The sequence below is a fragment of the Onychostruthus taczanowskii genome, unplaced genomic scaffold (genome assembly GCF_017590055.1).
Source record: "Onychostruthus taczanowskii isolate IOZ18803 unplaced genomic scaffold, ASM1759005v1 scaffold1, whole genome shotgun sequence".
Taxonomy (NCBI): domain Eukaryota; kingdom Metazoa; phylum Chordata; class Aves; order Passeriformes; family Passeridae; genus Onychostruthus; species Onychostruthus taczanowskii.
This window is the reverse complement of record NW_024496525.1, coordinates 32442607-32463439: the sequence shown is the minus strand read 5'-3', so window position 1 is coordinate 32463439 and position 20833 is coordinate 32442607. Positions and strand designations below refer to the sequence as shown.

The 20833-nt window shown below is 45.8% G+C and overlaps 1 protein-coding gene across 5 annotated transcripts in view; it reads right to left on the bottom strand.

Moving 5' to 3' along the window:
* Positions 1-1883: 1883 nt before the first annotated feature.
* Positions 1884-20833, bottom strand: part of INF2 (inverted formin 2) — a 40511-nt gene continuing 21561 nt past the window's right edge. For 2 of the 5 annotated variants that reach the window (XM_041398839.1, XM_041398830.1), the window contains exons 5-23: positions 20564-20597; positions 19213-19354; positions 18970-19111; positions 17579-18469; positions 16253-16398; positions 16106-16167; positions 15377-15479; positions 15208-15293; positions 14580-14680; positions 13213-13283; positions 12992-13099; positions 12031-12101; positions 11277-11397; positions 10556-10720; positions 9767-9869; positions 8820-8978; positions 7113-7823; positions 5580-5639; positions 1884-2506 (exon numbers count right to left, since the gene is read on the bottom strand). In XM_041398839.1, coding sequence (XP_041254773.1) covers positions 5581-5639; positions 7113-7823; positions 8820-8978; positions 9767-9869; positions 10556-10720; positions 11277-11397; positions 12031-12101; positions 12992-13099; positions 13213-13283; positions 14580-14680; positions 15208-15293; positions 15377-15479; positions 16106-16167; positions 16253-16398; positions 17579-18469; positions 18970-19111; positions 19213-19354; positions 20564-20597 — 3275 coding nt within the window. In that variant the 3' untranslated portion in view covers positions 1884-2506; position 5580. Of the gene's footprint in view, positions 2507-5579; positions 5640-7112; positions 7824-8819; positions 8979-9766; positions 9870-10555; positions 10721-11276; positions 11398-12030; positions 12102-12991; positions 13100-13212; positions 13284-14579; positions 14681-15207; positions 15294-15376; positions 15480-16105; positions 16168-16252; positions 16399-17578; positions 18470-18969; positions 19112-19212; positions 19355-20559; positions 20598-20833 lie in introns of those variants that run through there. The other 3 variants (XM_041398848.1, XM_041398857.1, XM_041398864.1) reach the window with 3 other exon arrangements.

Here is a 20833-nt window from a genome sequence, read left to right as displayed (position 1 = left end):
TGCTGATTTCTCCTGTACTTTCATTTCATCATATAGCCAATGCTTAATTACAGAATATGCATTTATTTGGCAGCAAGAAGCTTGTGGTGGTCACAGCCTGGTTTACATACCAGACTCCGTGTGCAGTTGCTGTAAGACACCACAGAAATTCTATTTTGAGGTCTGTACTCATGGTTGACTTAAAAGACAAAAGCTCTGTTGAATTGGCCATTATATTCTTTTCACCAACAATTTATTAACAATTAATTTGGTCTTGCAACCACTGAAAAATCTTCAGGGTCGTGAGCTTTATTTCAAGCTCATAAATGGAACAAAACTGCATATCCCAGTTGAATTTCAGTCTTTGACCTGCTCTGATTCTTTTCTTCTGTTCTTCTGAAATAATCACTGTAATGGAAGCAGAGCTGCTCTGAGCAATAAATTATAAATGTTGTGCTTGAGGCTGCTGATTGGGATGTGATTGAACAGATAATTTACAGATGACTACTGAACAAAGAGCCTCTTGTGGCTTAAAATAACCCATTTCTTTGTAAACTCTTGAAAGCAAGGGACAGATAATGCCAAAACCCCTCTCTTTTAAGGCCAAGGTAAGCACACAGAGTAATAAAAACTCTGGCTGTGGCAATGAGCTGCTCTCTCTGGGTGGAAATGAGGGAAGCTGAAAGACCCAGATGGAGAAATGGACACATGCTGTGGTATCTGAAGTGAGCAGCCAGTGGGACATCAGCAGAAAGGTTCCCCAGGTAACACCCAGAAAACCTGTTTGTTCCCCACTCCTGCATCTCCAAATGATGATGTTCCTATTGATCAAACAGTGAGGTGGTGAGGAGGAGGCTGGCTGTGCACTGCTAGCCTGGGCTGCAGGCTCTTCTGGAGACACAGAGCTGGGAGAATGTGTTTAATACTCAGGTTTTTGCAGCCTGGAGTCTAATCTGAGAGCAGCAGAGCTAGACTGAGGAGTAAAAATATGGTGCTTGGGTGATGTGCTCTGAGACTGGAAAAGAGGGGAACAAAGGGGAGTTACCTGTAGATGTGCTAGAGACAGTCCTGCAAACCAAACCTGGGTGACATGGTTCTCCAGGGAATGCTGGGGGTATCCCTGCTTCTGCCAGCAGGAAGGAGTTTTCTGTTCCAACAGGGCTGTGGTACTCTGCAGTGTCTCCTGCACTGAACGTGCCCACGTGTCTGTTCTCAACTCACCTCTGCTTCTGTTGACCAGTTCTCAATATTATCATAGTGATGCCTGGGTTAAACAAACCAGTGATTTAATTCTTGGTTTCACTTCTAACTTTTCAGTATAACAAGGACATTACAAGCCCTATTAAGCAGAGCAAAATAAGCTTTAGCCTGCACATTAGTTTGGCCACAGTGAGTTACAATATAAATGAACAGTTCTGAAATGTACCCAGCTCTTCCACTGGATTTATGTTTCAGCACATATCACACCATAGATTCAACAAACATAGATAATTTTAAATGGACAGCTATGTACAAAATTATTATACAGTGTTATTACAAAACTTGAGAAATAAAGCTCTGAATTTTGAAAACACAGTACTGCACAGTCCCAGTTTTAAAGCCAAAGTAACATGATTCCACACGTTCTGCAGCTTGGACACAGACTCTTTGAGTACAAGCAGCTGACAATGGAAGTCAAACCCAGAGATTTACTACAGGATAAGCTGAAAATGTGTCCAATAGAACACCCTGGAAAACCTATTCTTGTTGCTTTAGCAAGAGAAACCAGGGCCCTGGTTCTCCCAAAGCTGATGGATGCATCAGGGAGTATGACAAGACTACTTAAGACTACTGATGCACTTCAACTTAATTGCACATAAGCATCATGTAGGATTATATGGCCATATGCTTAGTAAAATACATACTTTTTCTTTTACTTGTTTTTTTTTTTTTTTTTCCCCTGTAACCAATCTCCCTTGCTTTAAGCAAATGAGAGTAAAAATACATTTGTCTAATCTGGGTCTTGGACCTGGTCCAATATAAGTCATCAGTGGGCAATGAGAAGAGGGACTTAACACAACACACCCCCACCTGTGATGGTACAGCCACTGCTTAATTCATACCCTTAATTTAATTGAGGCACTACTGTTTTTAACACTTCTTCAAGGGCTAAACACTGCAGTCTGTTCTTGGGCCACACTCAGCTGTCATTTCAAGAGGAGTTTGGCCTAAGAGCAGGTTGAAAGATCTGGCTTCCAGGACAGTGGATGACAGGTCTGACCCTTTCACCACCACCATGCACAGAACCATCCCCTGCCCCCACAGGTGCCCAGTGCAAGGCACAGGCTGGGGTCCAAAGTCTCTGGGGAGGCTATTTAGGTCCTGGGGAGGGGGGTGAAAGGCGGCATGAGGAGAGACTGTGGGTCTTCATGGGGAAGAAGTTGTCCATAGTGGCATTTCATTGATGCAGAACCTGGAGTCCCAGAAGCTGGCAGCACTCCAGGGACACATGAGAGGTTCTCTCATACCTTCTGCCTTGCCATGACACCTGCAGGAAGAGGGGGAAAAGCAAATTATTTGCAACTATGAACAAAAGTGGTGTTTTTGCATGCTAATGTATTTAATGGTTGAGGTGCTGCTAGGGAAATCAGTTTCATCTGTTCCTCAGATAATCTAAAAACAGGTAGTTTGATGTACTTAATAAAAACTTCATGTTTCCAGAACCAATCTTGATGCTCCAGAGTTTGGGCAACTGTGCTTTTAAGTTTAGTCCAATAACATGTATCCTTCTAGGTATTAAATTGCTGAGGTAACTAAATCTAGAGGATTTAGCAGGACTGTCAGAAGGATGGGGCAGCACACTGTAGCCTGTCTCACTCCATAACTGAATCAAATACCATTTCTGAAGGCAGACATGAAGGCAAAGGTCTAGTAGGAAGATGAGCATTAGATTGATGACATTCTCACAGTCTGTTTAAAAACTGCCCACAGACAATATTGGGTCTGCAGAAGGGAAGGTGAATCATCTGTCCCTCAAGAATTAAAGGAAAACCTGGACTCTCAATCCTTTCTGTGTCTTTGCAGGGGAAGGTTGATGTGCCACTGTGCTGTGTGCAGGTCATAGCTGCCCTTCTGCCTTTTCCCTCCCTCCTCGCCAGGCTGTGGTCTCTGAGCTGGTCTGTACTCCTGGTTTGGTTTTCCTTTTGCTTTCTAGGGAATAAATCAAGTCGGTTTGTGAGAAAGGAAATTGCTAAAGCCCAGTTGCTGAAGCCCAGTTGCTCATGGACTTGTGCTTCCAAGGCTTTTCTTCCCCCTAACCATTCCAAGTGACAGAGGGGAGGAAAAGGGGAGCTGCACGAACAGACATGAACATTTGTCTGTAGCAATTCTCTAGGGCTTAAGGCAGGCACACTCAAAGAGCAGCTGTCTTGAGTTCACGTGTTTGTAAAGTCTCTCCTCTCTTTTACTGTCACCTTTATAAAATGATTCTTTAAGCTCTTTCTGGACATGGTTGGAAATGAGTTGAGATGTTACCAGGGTGCACACAGGGTGCCCACCAGTGCCTTGATTCCAGAGGAAAAACAGTTAAACCATTTCTTTAAAGAACATTAAGATAATGTGGAATACCACTCTTTAGATGTAAAAGCTGACATTTAAAGACATTATTACAGAAATTGCTGCATAACAAGATGTGGTCAAGGTGAAGCCAGAACTCAGTAGCTGATTACAGTCTTTTACTGCTCTGAAATATTACCACAGAGTTCCTGCCCTCTGCTGCTGTTAGGGAAGCTCTAAAAACTCATAAGGAGTTTGAGTCTTGATCCCTGCAACTGGATCTGCACAAGAAGGAAGAAGATTTCTGTGGCTTCACTGAGACATTTACTTCCACATCAGCAAATCCACCAGAGAAAGAAATATCCTGTACCAAAAGAGAACTAGTGGAGACCTGAACAGACTATGTTTGCTTGGGAAAAAACATAAAATGAAAAAAAAAAATCAGGTGGAAGATCCTAGGGAAAAATATTGATTGGTAACACTCCAGGCTTGCTGAATCTGTCTTATCAAGGAATTCTGTCTCATCTGTCTCATCAAGACAGGAGCTGCATTTGGGAGAGGAAGCTCTCTGGCAGGAGATTTAAACAAGTAAATGGGGTTTTGCTTCTGCTGCCCTTGCTGACATACAGAAGAAGAAGAGGAAAAAGAGAAGTGCAGCTCATTGCTGCCCTCCTGGCATCAAAGCTCAGGTGGGCTCTGCTGGTGCAATGCCAGGCACTGCATTCCAAGGATGCACTGAAACTCCTGCCTGACTTCATAAAGATATTGTATGCCCATGCATTTGTCTGTGCTGCATTTCTGTGTCTTCCTAGGACAAAACAAAACTGTGTTTCATGTATTTTTTTTCAAATATGACTTTTTTTAAGCCTATATGCTTAAAAAAAATTGGAGTTAAGCTTAACTCATGGTTCCAGCTGCCCTTCCAATGCAGCATGTCCACTGGTCCTGGTGTGCTTCTCACCTATGCTCCATTGCTACTATTTTCTGTTCCTGCAGGAAATCTTCCTTAGATTTTTAACCAACAGAGCTACTTCCACTTCAGGTACTCCTATGGTACTGCAAGAAAAGGGCCAAAAGGAGGGCAGGAGTAGTGAGGACTGTAACTACCCAAAGTATATCCCATTTTCACTTGCTAGCAGTGATGCTCCAGGTGCAGGAACAAAAGCAGTCCTGTGGGGAAATCCTGCACAGACTCCTCCTGTCTCTGTGCAGGAGCACGGCTCCCAGCTGGGCTCCCAGCCCCAGGGAACTGGGGATGCTGGACAATAAATACATTCCTTTCAGGAAGCAAGACAAAGAGATTTAATGATATTGATTTAGTCCATAAGAGATGCTCATCAGCATGGAAAGGACAAGGCGTAACTATGCAATTTCAGTACAGTGGGTGTTTCAGTTGTTTATTTTTCTTGCTTTTCTTTCCACTTGCTGTAAAAACAGGGGAAGTTTTGCAAATGAAAGTCTCATCCTCGAACTCCTTTTGAGGGGCAACCATATGTTGCCAGCATCAGTGAAGGATGCAGCTCTGGAGTTGAATTTAGCTTCGAGTGGGAGCTGGTATCTTGCCCCAGCTAGTATTTGCCCCTGGGTCCAATGTTTTATTCCCCTTTCCAGATACCCATATTTAAACAGTGCTATAGAAAGTGGTAACCCACAAGCAAACCAAATGCTCTTTGCTGGAGGTAGGTACTGAAATTGCATTTTTACAGTTTTTGAGAAAATAATGTGATCAAAGCAAGGACTTTGTTCATCACATGAAGTCTGATTGTTTGGTTAGAATAATGGCTTTTAATTATCTGCAGGCAGAAGCAGTTTGGCTGCTGCTGACACAGAGGACAAACATGTGGGCTGTGACCCTGTGTCAAATGGAGATCAGCACTGACTCCACTCAACGCAAGATCAACACCCTGGAGAGTAAAAATCAGAGTAACAAATTTATTTCACATGTGTTTGTGATTAGACACAAAGACAAAAAGCTTAGGTGATATGCTGAATACTGATTAGGTCTGTGAAGTCCCAGTGCTGTGGTTAGTTCACAAAAAAAAAAAAATCTTCGTGAGTTTACATACCTCATTGTGCCACACAACCTTTTTTTGTTTTATTATCTCCAGTATCAGTCTCAACCTCTGCTTTTGAACAAAAGAGAGACACTAAATGTATCTGATCATGGCAAGGCCAGAGTAACAACAGGGAATTGTTTATGATGAAAATACTATCTAGTAGCAGACAGGTCCCTAAGAACACAGAATCTTTGAATGGTTTGGGTTGGAAGGGGCCTTAAAGATCATCTAGTTCCAACCCTCTTGATGCCATCCCTGGATGCCCAGGGAACCCTGTGGCTTTTGCAGGCTGGGGTCAGTTCTTAAGCCAGAAGTCCTAATTTCAGATGTCAGGAAAGCATTGCCAGGGCTGGGAGCACAGGATGCTCCCATTGCTGCAGCTTCTGCTCCTCAGGAGAAGCAACTTCAGGAACCAACATTACAGGAAATCACTTCTCATTTGTGGCTTGCTTTTAACTAGGGGAAAGTGGCATGTTTAGAAATGTAAGTTACTACAACCCTGCAGCATGCTGCATTAAAAGGGTAAGTCCCTCTGTGATAGCTGCTCAACCTATGCTGTCTTTCTCAGCAATGGGTATTCAAACCCTCCTTTCCTTTCTCCTTGAAAGGGAAAAATCAAGCATTGGTAAAAAGAGACTTTCCCATTTGCCTGCCCATTTGTTTGACCTCAGGATCTTGCAGGAAACAGGCTTTGGAAACTGTATTTTAAGTTCTAAAGGGTTACAGACCCATCTGTCTTCCCTACGAGGCATCTCCAATTTAGGATTAAGGTACCCACGCAGGGGTGGTAGGATCTAAAGGACCTGGACACTCTTCCCAGGACTGGATGAGGACTTTTGGTAAGAAGAGGGGGGCCTGTGTGGCTTCAGGAGCTGAGCTCCCTCCCAGCCCCAGCAGGGCAGCCCAGCTGCAGGACGGATCCTTGGTGGAAGCATCAGCAAGATGCTCTTTTTCAGTGACTGACCTTTCCCCCTCCCTCTGCAGTGATGGTTTGAGGGCCTGATGTTTAGAAGCCACCTAAAGTACCCCTGGGGCAGGTTGTCAGGCAAAGTGCTGCTGCAATGAGAGGAAAAACCAAACAACCCCAAGGCAGCATTGATGTTGCTGCTTTTATGTGTTTATAAGTAGTTCAGAGGGGGTGATTGCTGATTAAGTACCAAGTATTAACTGCTCTTAATCACTGCTCTGGAGCCTAATGGAGCTCTTGTTTGCACATAACCATGCCTTGTAGCTGTCTTTAGCACACTTGACAGATGTGCTTATTGCCATTTTTACTGCATATGTGTAATGGGCTTTTGAATTATTGATTCATCATTACTCCTTTATAAACTACTTATATGTGTCACCAGAATGAACTATGCTTGTGTTTTTCTTTTTAAAGCTCTTTCAGGTTTGAAAAATATAATAGCTGCATAAAACAGTGTGACTCTAGGGGCAGGGGGCATTGGGCCTTGAGGTGGAAAGAAACAGGTGTATACAAATATATCAGGAAGGTTCCCACATTTAAGTCAGTCCCCGAGAGCTATTTATAAAATAGGCTACCTGAGTAGCTTTTGCTGTGCCTCTTCTTCTTCTTCCTTTTCCCTGATGGCCTCTGCTTTTCCCTGTCGCTGTGAGTTTGCTCTGGGGGAAGTGTTGCTGAGCAAGAGGAGTCAGTGGCCGGCTCCTCTGAGAAGGACTTGTCTTGAGATGTGTCCAACAGTGAGTCTGTACCAGGGTCTTCATTTTCCTTGGTCATTTCTTTTGACTCTGCCTGCTGGGCATCATTGCAGGGAGCAGGCTGAGCACCCTCTGAGCCACCAGCTGGGCATTCCTTGTCCTGGCCTCCTGGCATGGACCCGTTAGTCCAGCTGAGCTGGTCTCTCAGAGCAGAGGCTGAAGTGCTGCTCACAAAGCTTATCCTTGTGCCTATGTCAGCCACAGAGAAGGCAAGGGAGCCACTCTTTGAGCTGGGCTGGAGGCTTTCCATGTTGTTGGACTGCTCCATCCCACGGCCCAGCGTGGTCTGACTGGCTCCATCAGCTTCCACCATGCTCTCTGAGGGGCTTTTGGTCTGGGACTCCAGTGGCAGACCTCCTCCAGCACTGTTTTCAGATACCTGGCCTGAAGCTGAAGCATTTGTAACACCTCCACCTGTCTCCATCGGGGCAGTGGTTGAGGGAGGAGTGTTTTCTGAGGGATGATCATCCTTGTTTTGCTTGGTCTTGTCATCAATCTGCTTCCCTGCTGCTTGTGGATCCTTCATGCTCTGTCCTTTAAACAGAAAACACACAATCAGCCACAGCTGAAGTTTAACCAGGAATGAGCCAAGATGCAGCTACCCTGCAGAGGTTACAGGTCAGCAGCTGCCTGTGGAGGGAGCACTGACCCTAAAGCAGCTATGCAGAGGCAGCACCAGTTCATCCTCCCTGTACCTCCCCTCCTTATACCCGTGTGGTCACCCTGGCTGGAGTCCAGGCTCCAGCTCAGCAAAGCCCCTGATTTGTTTTCAGCAGCTGTTAATGTGTCTTTGCTACAAAATGGCTGATTTCCATGGAGGCTCCGGGACTTGCAAGGAAGCCTGAAAGTCTACAGCAGAAGAGAGAACCTGCCTGTGAGGTCCTGGACCAGGCTGGACTGTTGGCTTGCCTGTGTGAGGACTTCAAGTCTGCCCATCAGCCAGCCTTAACCTGCCCTTGCAGAGCAGGTCTAGGAGAGCCATGGACAGACCAATGTCCTCGGATCTGCGAACTGCACATGAGACACTGAGGTCAAGAGACCAAAGTAAAGCTAAACCCATGAGCTTTCTCCTCACAAGCACCTAAAGGACTTGGGTACTTCTGCAAATAGGGTTTCTTATCTTTTTTAAAGGGTTTCTTCAGTCTCCCAAGTGTAGACTAAGATGGGAGGCAGCAGTCTCCAAGACAGAAACACAGTACTACTGAGATTTGAGAGCATGCAGGGAACTTGTGTGGGGTATAACAGCAGTGCCCCATCAGCATGGTGCCATGGCTGACACGTGGGTCAAGCATCTCAGAGGGTTTATCAACACAGATGCAGGGCCATGCTGCTCCAAATTCCTGCTAATTTTGGGACAGACCTGGCTAGCAACAGCTCAAGGCTTTCTGCTCCTCTTCTTGGCACTGGCTGCAAAGCCTTTTTAAATAAAATGCCCCAAATACAAACACAGAAGTTTCTCACTGGTGCATGCTTGGCTCAGAGGCAGATGGGAATGAATAGCTGCAGGTACAGTCAGGTCTGTGTCCTTACCAGACTGGCTTTCCTCTGGGCTCTCTGCAGACAAGGGTTTAGGAACTGCCTCGGCCTCGTGTCTGTTCTTCGTCTTCCTCAGCGTGAACCCTTTCCTGATGTCGGCGAGCAGGGCGTCGATGACACACACCTCCTCCTGCTTCACCAGCCCCTTCTTGACTGGGGGAGAGAGATGGGTGTTACACCTGCCCCTGAGACAGGCCAGGAGCAGACTGCAGGGATGCCACTGCTGGAGGCGGCTCCTGCAGCCACCGGGCAGGAGCAAGGCACCTACAACAGACCTGGGAGCAGCCAGCACTCTGTCATCCCACAGCAGCCCATCCTGGTGAACACAAGGGATTTGCTCCCAAGTCCAGGTGCTACAGCCTGGCACCAGCTCTGCCTGGACATGTCCCTGGCTGTTCCATGACTGTGAAATATTCTGTTTGTTATCAATGTTGGTGGGAACCTTTTTTTTTTTTTTTGAGGAAAAATAATTTTGATTTTTCTTTCCTCTCAGCTTCTTCCAATTACATTTTTCAGCCTTTCATTTTCATCCAGAAGAAGGCATATTTAAGCAACATGTAAGATTTTTGGGACAACTGTGGTGAAGAGAGACTATTCAAGTGTATATGAGGACCTTGGATGGTGGATAAGTCAAATGTTTCTTTTTAGATTTGGGATTCAAAAGTTATGTTTAGAAACTGGAAAAGTTAACTGAAATGTTTAATTTGTGGTGATTTTCTTTCTTCTTTGCTGTTCAGTCAGCAAACCTAAAATTAACTTCTCTGCCCAGCTGCAACTGTGGAAAGTCAATTCTTAGCTATGGCTGTAAGACACCTAAAAGCCTTTAGTCAGCCAGCACCTAGAAACCTACAAAATAAATTACCACTACTGGTCCATTAAAGCAGGGCCAAAGAGCTCCTATGGCTCCATCTCTAATTTTTGAAGCCATTTCAGATACTCACTGACTTTTCCATTTTCTCCCTTCTGTCTCTTCCCCTCTTCCTCTTCTAGCTGTTTTTTCCTCTTCTCTGCTTTGGCAGCTTGCTCCTTTCTGTCCTTGTTTTCCTGCAGGAAGGTAACAGTGGCATGAGAAGGTTGGGCAAATGTCTGCTGAAGAAACTGATGAAGAGAAAGGAGATCTAGAGATGAAGGAAGAGAAATCCTGGCTTCGTCATGTGCAATAAATAAAATGGGCATTGGGAATAAGGGCTGTCTTACTAAAATGGTGAGAGGGGACTGCTGACTTGGCCATGCTCTGCCACATCCCAGTCAGAGGCAGCAGTGGTGATGTGCCTCACACAGCTACCTGCAGTGTGCTCACCTGCCTGACCTCTAGCTGAGGTGAAAGTGGGAGATACTGAAGCATTTTCCAAAGAGGTGGCTTTTTTACTACATATTCCCCCTCTGAGCCTGTTTGCTCAGGCTGGAGCAAAGGGTTAAGTTTTGTAAGCCTCTTTCTCTAAAACTTGCACACTTGGCCCAAAAGCATCTTTGTGACTTGACTCTAAAGCTAAAGTTGCAACAAAATCACAAATGCCTGGTGTTTGGGCCAGGCCCAGCAGCACCAGAACTGCATGAGGATGCAGTGGAGGAGGGATCAGACACCACTTCCCTGGGAGACCTGATGCCAAGTGCCAAAAGGAGGAGGCTGTAACCAGTTTCCCACCGGACTGGGGTGCCCATCCCACCCCTGTTCATTGGAATGGAGAGAGCTTCCAGCACTAGGGATGCTCCTGTGTGCAGGTGCCAACCTTCAGGGCTCGGATGAAGAGATCTCTGAAGGTCTTCATGATGCTAAATATGTCCTCTAAGGACAACTTGCTTGGATCTTCACAGAGATAATTTGCAAGTTCCTCTCTCTTCTTTTCAATGGTTTCAAATTCTTCTTCCAGCTTTCTGGAGGCATCAATGCTGTCCTGAAATGCATTGAAGGCACACAGTAAAACACCATCCAGAGGACAACGACTGAAGTGCACTCACAGAGAAAGGATTAGAGCTTAGAGCAGGACTCTGGGTCCTGGCTTTTAACTGCAGCAGAGCTTTTGGGAAGCAGGTGAGAAGAAATAAGATTTGCAGATGATCTTTGCTCTTGGCAACTGTGCTGTACCAATTTACAGGGCAGTCTGGCTTGAGCAAGCTCCATGCAAAGCTTAATCCCAAGCAAAGGGCTCCACTCTGGAGATCCACACACAAGGTGCCCATCTTCTCTTAAAGTGAGGAGTCACACAGAAGCACGGACAGAGCAGCTGGGGCACACACCCTAAGAAGTGGCCTCACCAAAGGTATCTAGGTTTGGGGTGCAGCTGCCAAATGTACATTTCGGTTGTGCAGCATTGCAGCCTATTTCCAAATTTGAGAGCACGTCTTGTGGCAATATTTTCTCCCCTCTGGTGAGGCTCCTCAGCTGCAGATGTACCAGGCACCACCTCTCAATGTGTAATGGGGGAGATCTAAGGCAGCTCCATTACTGACCTGGATGGGTTTCTCATACTGTTGTTTCACATCCTCATTTGATGATAAGACTTTCCGCTGAAGCTCCAGCAACTTCTTTAAATTGGTACCAGACTCCGTGCGTATAATATCAAGATTAATTCTGAAATCACACAGAACCCTGCCATTAGCTGACACTCCAGCATCTTGAGCTGACCAAGGAATGGATAAGTCTGAAGTGATGGTTTGGTCACCCCTTTGCTTCCCACCACTTCACTGAACTGAACCCTGTGCTCTGAACTTTCTATACAGTGCAAGCTCATGGAAACCAGCTTCCTCCCACAGTACTTATGGAAAGGCTGCCAGGCCTACCTAGAATTCTGTGTATTGGGTAGATGAATGCCAAAAAAAGCCCAGCTGCTCAAAAGGCTGTTCTCCACCTGTGCTCAGCATTAGCTCACTTCCCCTGCCTGGAGGTACTTCAGAACTGTCTGGGTAGCTGACCTCCACCAGCTCCTACCACCACAAAAGCAGTGCACATTTCAGAAGGGTCTGGGAGGCAGTTTTAACTGACTGCTCTGCAAATTTCAGCCCTAAGTGTTGCCAGCTGTAGTAGAATTATTATATATTAAAGGGCTTTCAACATTCATCAGCCAAATCTTTCAGTTATAACTATGTAAGATGCCATCTTGTTAATCTCTGTACCAGCTGTGTGTGTCCTAATTTCTGGTACATTGTTGATGTGCATGGGATTTATTTTTGTTTTTAATTCAAAGGAAGTGACACACAATTTTACCCTGCTGCTTTTGAAACATATTCAAGATCCTTTGGCAGTTCCAGTAGGTCCTTGTGGCTGTTTTCTACTTCCTGAAGAGGAAGAAAGAAAGAAATGTTATTTGGTGTGTGGCAGGAGCCGAGGGGAAGCTGGGGGAAAGGCACATGGACAGAAGTGTCCAGGAAGGATGACTGTGCTGTGTTCTGCTACTGCCCCCCTGTCTGCAGTTTGCACATTCAGAGAGGAAAGGCGTTTCCCCTGGCTATAAAAACACAGAAGAGCGCTGAACCCTCAGAAATACTGGTAGTTCAAAGCAAAGCAGAGCTCTTCTTGAGCGTGGAGGGAGGCAAGACTATGGTTTGATGTAATCTGACACTTCCCACAGTCCCAGAAGGACACTAAAAGGCCTTGAATCTTGCATTCTTTACTTTCACAGCTGTCCTTGCTGAAGCCACTGCCAGCTAAAGCGGGGCTTGAACATGCATTACTGAAACCAAGGGACATTGATGAATGAAGATGGTAGAGCAAAACATGGAGAAAAAAGATAAAAACAGCATTGCAGAGAATAGGAAAACCATGGGGCCTTGGAGAGAAGCATGAAAAGCCTGAGCACAGTTTGGAGGAAAAGGGAAAGTCCATGGAAAGGCTGAATGGGTACAGATGAGCCAGGACAGCTTTGTGCTCTGTAGTTTGCAGCTGCTGATGTGCAGATTGCACAAATATGGCAGGAAGTTGCAGACACTGTGGGAAAAGATGCTGGAGGGAAGCAGATCAAGTCTTAAAATAAGGAGTAGTGCCCACAAGCAGCCTCCACCAGAGTCACCAAAGTGATTCAAATTCTCCTGACTTGTGACACTCTGGGGCTTGCCAGAGAGGATGTGAGTATGAGCATGTGGCATTAGCTAACAGCAGAGTAGGAGAAATGTTTCATCTGTGGTAAAACCCTCCCTCTTCCCTGCTGTGCAGGACTTGGCAGTGGTACCTCTAGAATATGGTGGAGCAGTGTAATGCGGGTTTGGTTGGCTTTGGTTTCTGTTAGTTTGAGTAAAGTGCTGATTTTAAACCCATCGGCATCGCCTGTGTGACTTCCCTACAAGAGAGAAAAAAAGCAGATGTAACTCCTGTGTCCATCCAAATTACAACCCTAAGGGAGATCATTCACAGACTGTAATGGGGGGAGGAGAAGACAAAAAAAGTCCTTACGTAGTTCAGGAAGTTTCCAACTTTAAGAATCAGTTGACAAAAGACTGGCAGGCGATGACTGGTCAGAAGATCTGAAAAACATAAGGGACTTTTAAGCAAAAGCCTCTGTTACACCAGAACATTTCCTAAACTGCATTGAAATTGGAATTCTGAATTCCACTAAATCAAATTTGGTATTTTGGCTTTGCAGCCCAAGGCCCAACTGGCAGAGAAACTGATTCCATGCACATTCAGTTCCATAGGGTGTCAAAGTCTTTGTTGACTTACGTTTTTTTCTTTACATCTGGTCTCTCATTTCCTAATGGCAAATAACCTGCAGTTGGACCTTCCTCACTGACAGCAATCAAGGTCCTGCCTTCCTTCCAAGTTTCCCAGTGTGGGCAAGGGTAACTGGGCTGCAAATTGAATCTTGCCATCTTTATTTAACTGCTGCTGTGAAGCCAGTTCTGACTGCACTACGATCACCTGCCAGCTGCTAAAACTAGACAGGCTCACCCTGTTCCTGGTGTCTCATGGTAGAAGTGATTATTGACCAGGCATGAAGAGTACAGTCCCTGTCCTTGCTCTTACAACAGGGTGCTGCAGTGCTGTGCTTTCTGAAGCACTCAGCTTTGAGGCAGGAGCAGCTCCAAAAGAACAAATGGGCTGCTGGGAAGTCACTTCGGGGGAAGCTTCAGTTTATCCCAGCAAACAGCTGTAATGCCAGCTGGAGAAACCCCCAGCAGGAGTTGGGGGAACTGGCCCTCTGGGAGAGGTGACACTTGACAGTGCCAAGAAGAGCACACTGCTCTCAGAGGAGTGGGACCAAAGGTTTCTGCCATAGGAAGCCAAAATCTATTGCATAAACTTTCTGTGTACTCAGCATATTGGAGCATCAGCAATTTATAACCCAAAATAACAACCTTTTTCTTCTGGTTCCATTTCTAGGCAGAGAAATACTAAAGCATCGCTGCTTTTGGGGGAAGTTTTCTGGCAGAAGAGAAAATTGCTGTACGAAGTTCTTAATTTGGGAAATAATGCTGGATGGATGAATTAGCTGCAGCAGGGCCAGCTCTGCTGTCTAAATTCAGCTCCTTTGAAAGGGCTGAACTTGCAGCACTTCACCATTCAAAGTGTTTCAGGGGAATACATCTGCTGCAGAGAAAAAGGGGTGAGAATGAGAGAATATAATCTTTGGTCCTGTTATAGGCTTTGACCATCAGTGGAGATACCTAAAGTTGCATCCCATTTGCAGCAAACAGTGAATGGACCACACAGGGGTTCTTTGGGGTTTGGGTAGTAATACTGCAGAGCTCCACGGGAGTTCTGTGGGGGTTAAAATTTCCTGTCTTAAATCGGACCCAGAAATAAGCTGAGGTCATCTGTACCTTCACAGGCTCTCCGGATGGCTTCAGCTTTGGGCTGAATCATGTCGAGCACGACGGTGGTCTCTTCACAGATCAGCATACACTCAATGCGCAGCTGGTAGCTGAGGGTGGAGATGGATTCTCAGCATGAAGGCACTGGGATCTCAGCCAGCACAGCAGCCCCTTGCCCACATCACCAGCAAGCCCATGCCACCCCACAGTGCTGTCAGCCACATCCACACCAAACCACTGGTGTGGCCTGTGGAGGGAGGTGAGGGGCTGCTGCTGGCCCCGGGGACCAGCAGGAATGTGGGTTCTGCTGGTGCATTGTGGTCAGCAAAGAGAAGAGATTCCCCTTCTTGGCACTGTTTCCCCTTCTTCACACTGCCTTTCACTAAGTTATGGAGCCTCCTTGGGCAGATCTGACCCTGAGTCTGGGCCAGCTTCAGCTGCGTCAGAGGGAGAGGACGTGCTGGATCAGGAAGAGCCCTTCATCCAAGGGTAAGAGGGAAAGGGATAGCTCCAAGGTGGAAGGGGGAATCCACCAGCTACATCCATCAGTGTTGGTCTGTGAGGCTCCTATAAAGAAATTTAAACTTCCCAGAGGTAAATCAAGAAAGAGATTGGGCTGAATGACTAACAACCTTACCTGGGAATCTGAAGGAGGAGAAGATAGAACTGATCTGCATTTGCTAGCTTTGATTTCTCTTCTTTGAAGGCCTTCAGGTTTTCTATCTAATGAGAAATAAAGAATCAAGTCTGCAGGGCTGCTCTATGTGTTCAGCTCTGTGAACCAAGGGTAGTGTTTTCCTCCTGACCTCATGCTTTTCAGGCAGCAGCTTCAGCAACTGCTTCAGAACCTCCACATCAAACTTGGTCCGGTCCCCATTCTGGATCATGGCAGTCACCTCTTCATTGGAGCTGCAGGGAGGAGGAGCAGAGCCAGCCATCAACCAAAGACCACTTTCCAATTATCATACACTACCAAGAGATTTATCTGTGCAAGCACTCTGTGCTTTCCCTAGTAAAGAATCACAATAATCCAAAAGGAAAGGGATCTCCCCACAATTTACTTAGAATCAGGACCTGGATCCCTGCTATGACCCAAATCTTATTTCTGGCCCTGATCAAATGATTCAAGGACAGAGATGAATCCTGCAACTGAGATCCTGTCTCTGAGCATTTTTTTAACTTAAAAGAAAATGGAACACTTCATATGTCCATTGGCCCTGATTTGAGGAGGGATTTGACCTCCAGGTGTGTCTCACAGTCTGTGTCACCCTAAGAGTCTGTGCCACAACTTTATCTCTAAAATGGAGATGTAACTCCTTTGCCAACATATGGGAAAGTTGTATGTAAAAACATAATTAAACACCTAAACTCATTATTTTAAAGACAGTGTAGGACAAAGTGGGGAATGTTCAGATGATTTAGTAGCATGGGCCACCAAAGCACATTGGCTAGAAGAGATTTGATGAGGACCTTCCAGATACTGCAAAACCTGCTCGAAGTTTTGTCAACTGTCACGAAAACTGGCCATATCTTACCATTTAAATTGCTTCAAAAATATGTTCAAATTGAGACTTTTCTTGGAGTCCAAAAATGTGATCTTCATTAAAGAAAAAGAAGATATCTCATATTAGATAAGCTGTCTGCAGGGATCTTTACTTGAAAAAACGAGGGGGTCTCCTCACCTCCTTCGGCTCTGCCTTCACTGGTGCTGCTGTCTTCTCCTTGGGGGTTGGCTGTGGGAAGCAGAACAGCTGCTCAATGCTGCTGTAGTTGGGCTCTATCGTTTCCTCACTGCTGCTGCTCACAGAAGCCCACATTGAGTGGCTCTCTGAAAGAAAAAAAAAGTGTTCAGACTGGCTGCAGGGACGGCTGAAAGCTCCTGGTGCCTGGGACAAGGTGAGCTGCCAGCAGGGACACTCTTCTGAAGGTGAATGAAACAAGAAGAGACATATTAGTCTCTTAATATGACATATTTATCCATATTAGTCCTGGACAAATGGTCATTACTGAGGAGGGGCAAGTGCTACAGGTGGGATCCAAAGGGGCTGAAGGGCAATTAACCTGGTAGGGGGAGGCAGCACTGGGCACACAGGGGCTGTACAGCCCCATCTCTCCCTGTAAAACTGTGTTCTCCTCCATGGTGCATAAACTGGATCAGCATGACATATTGTTTCAAGTTCCCTGGTTGATATTATTTTTGCTTCCTTGCATCCTAAGAGAGGGACTGGACACAACTTGGGACATTTTCTGACTGTGTCCTTCTCCATTTTTCATTTTATACTCAAGTCTCCTTGTATAATGCTGGCTATAAGACTGCTTGAATTGATTTCTACTGCAATTTCTTATATCTTAAAACAAAAAATCATGACCCTAACATGCCTGTAGAAGCCCCTACTGAAATAATCCCAACATTTTACTGCTCTTGTGATTGAAGACATGCCTTATTTAGATTTCACCTCTGCTTACTTTCATGCAGTGGATGCCTTGCTTGTCTAGGACAAAGCTGACACAGCTTTTCCAAGCTTCTTCTCACATTTCATGCTCCACTTTGAATCCACTAGTAGAGGGAAATGTAACCCAAAAATCAAGAGATATGTGATGTGATCCTCACATGCACTCTTACTCATGACTTCAATATACCCAGATACAAGCATAGATGAGCTGGATAATAAAAGTTTGGGGAAGTCAGAGCAGAGCCTGATCTAAGGCACGTCATAATGAATTAGGAAAATATTCCTATCCCTTTCTCTTAAGTTCAAAGTATTTTCGTTATAAACAAACTATTCCAAAGTACTAATTCAGTTGGAATAGTTACTATTGCATTAGTAGTTTCATGTTACTTTTATATCAGCTCTGTAGGGCAAAAGTAAAGGAAATCAGGAAGCTCTGTATCTAAACAGTCAATCACATCTGACAAACTTTAAGATAGTATTTCTTCCCCTGGGAAGCAAAAGCAGCAGTGTAAAGCACCCCTAAAGCAGCAGTGACTTTATGCCACAAGCACACACCTCTCACCACGTTGGAGGGCAGCTTCTGCCAGTTCAGCTTCTTCATTCTCAGCGTGGGTGTCTTCACTGCCTTGTGGGGAGGCCTGCCCAAGCCCAGGGGGCAGCTGTACTGGGAGGCCACCACGGCTTCTATGTGATCCCCTGTCATGCCAGGAAGAAGGGGTGGAGGGGGAGGGATGCCACCCATGCCAGGCAATGGAGGTGGAGGAGGTGGGAGACCACCCATGCCAGGTAAGGGAGGTGGAGGGGGTGGGATACCACCCATGCCAGGTAATGGGGGTGGAGGGGGTGGGAGACCACCCATGCCAGGTAAGGGAGGTGGAGGGGGTGGGATACCAACCATGCCAGGCAGTGGGGGTGGAGGAGGAGGGATACCAACCATGCCAGGCAGTGGGGGTGGAAGAGGAGGAATGCCCCCCATGCCAGGCAATGGTGGAGGAGGAGGAGGAGGGGGAATACTTCCCATGCCAGGCAGTGGGGGTGGAGGGGGAGGGATGCCAGGGAGTGGAGGGGCTGGAGGTGTGTTTGTCATGGGGGATGTGGGGGTCATGGCTGCTGTGCCAGAGGGTGGAGGTGGTGGGGCTGGAGGTGCCGGGTTGGCAGCAGTGTTGGAGGGAGGGTTAGATTTCTCTGGCAGAGCACAGCAGGCTGTGAACTGGCAGGATGAGATCTTCTTTTCGTTGACCAGTGGCCCTGAGGATGTTGCTGGTGCCCTGGTGGGGTTTGATGATCCCACTGGACACCGAGCTGCACGTGCACATGGCTCTGGCTCAGCCTGGACACCTCCAGCTGCACTCCCAGACAGGCGGTTTTCAGCTCGCTTTTGCTTGTTTGGATGTTTTTTGATAGACAGCAGCCTCTCAATGACTTCTTCAACTGTGTTCCCTTGGACTAGAGAAATGAGTCAGGGTCAGGGAAGGGAATGAGGCCCACAGGCTGGTACATGCTGTTCACCCCTCACCAAGCAGTAGATCTGGAGCCATGGAGAGTCCATTTCCTGGTGTCACTTTACACAATTACACTTCTGGCTTCCAGGCAATTTCCTTTCTATGTGCCCAGCCCACAAACACTTTATAGCATGCCTGCCAGCAAGACAGGCCAGCACCAGTGGCAGGAGGCCAGTGAGGACAGATTCCCACTGACTCCCATGAGCCAAAGCTCAGGGATTAACCATTAAAACAAGACTGGGAATCCCAAGCCCACTGCTAAATGTGGCCACCCACAGGGATGAAGATTCACTTGACCTTATACAGAAGGTATAGCTTTGTCTCAGCTTCTGTTCAGCTCTTACCAAGTCCCACAGATTACTTCCTGCACATTGGGGAAAGACTTTTATGGGACAAGGGAAAACAAGAGGAGTGTGCAAGGCTGGATGGATGTGTCATTCTTACTGTCATTGGCGAGTAAAAGGGCTCTGTTCACTACGGCATCCAAGGACTCCCAGAGCAGGAGGCTGGAGTGATGAGAGGGTTCCAAGTGCAGCAGGCTCTGCAGGATGGACAGCAGCTGGACAGAGACTGGAGAGCGGCTCACCTGGAAGACAGAGCAGCTTCTGTCACAGCAGGGCTGGCTCCCAGCAAAGTGGATTAACTTTGCCATTGCGTGAGGGGCACCCCATGCGAGGGGCAACTTACTTTGTTGAAGAGAGATGAAAAGACCTCATGATGATCATTCATGTTTATGCCATCACATATCCTTAGTAACTCCTCATCATCCTCTATTTTGAACTCCTCAAATGTGTCACACTGGATAAGCAGATCCTCCTCCTCGATGTCTCTGCAATATTACAGCATTCGTTTCAGTGGAGAGCCCTTCACTAATTTTCAGATGACTGTTTTTGTTAAATGGCTTTTATCTCTTTGCCTCTCAGACTCAGCCAGTTGGTGTTGAAAGTACCCAGCTCTGCCTGATTTATAAAGGAGGAGATGCCACCAGTGCATCCCTTCTTGAACTGAATGTACCTCTTCCTACAATCAACACATAGAAAGGAATGGGACTTCTCCTGGCATAACCTGGCCCAGCACAGGCTTGCTATGGAATTTTTGGAGTAGTAACAACAGAGTGGCATTCCAACCTTTTCGAAACCAGGCCACCACCTTAATTTTTTTAAAGCCAAGACTAATTGAAAATACTCCAATTTTGGAATATTGTCAATTAGTCTTGACTACAATTTGGAAATGATATATAATATAATTTCAAATAATTCCAAATATACATGATACATATTTGATATACATATGATATATATTATATATAAATATAAATATATAAATAAAAATAAATATATCTCTATATATCTATAATATATAATATCATATCAAATAATTCCAAATCTGGAATATGATGTTTCTATTTGAAAAACCTCCTTCTCTGTTATTCAAAACTGGATTTTAAAAAACTGACTTTTTCAGCACTCTCAAGACTACTCAGTGTTAGAATTTTACAGTTGCTGCCCTAATAAAAGATTTCCTCTTCCCTAATTTTTTATGGTGTTGGATGGAGCAATTTCAGTTACATGGATAACTCAAACAAACTGCATTCTAGAATTTATCACAGATGTTTCCCATAGAACATAATTTTTAAATTTCATTCAGCTATACATTAGTAAATTGTTTTAGCTGGATGCTTCTGGGACCAACAGCAGCAGTGAAGGGGTGCTGAACACAGTGAGCTGCTCAGTGAGCCCACAGCACTGCTGCAGTTCAGTCTGAAACAGCCTCAATGAGGACACTGCTACTCCATCTGTGCCCAGAGCCTGTGTGTGTGCCATCTGTGCCAACAGCTGTCCCCGTGACACTGTGGTTGGCAAGAGCATCTCAACACTGGCCAAATGCCTCTGGCTCCCATGGAATGGGTGCATACCAGCATGGTCCACTGCACCCAAGCACACTGCACTTCACACAACAGAAGGCTGGATAAGTATTAAATTTCCAAAGCTACTTCACTGTGAATCTCTATTAAAAAAATTTAAGCACAAATTCTTACCTTAGCTTGTCTAAAACATCCAACAGCTGCAGCCCTGGCAGGTGAAAAAAATAAATATAGTTGCATTATGACCCTCTTGGTACTTATTTGTTAACACCTTTATATATGTTATGCTCATAAAAACTTTTTGTAGGGAGAAAAAGTGAAAATATCTTCAGATGGATCTATCAAAGTGGGCAGAGTCATCTGGTAAATGATGAGACACCACAGCACACATCTGCAGCACCTGTGTGAACCACTGCACAATCCCCCTGGGGTTATTGAGTGACA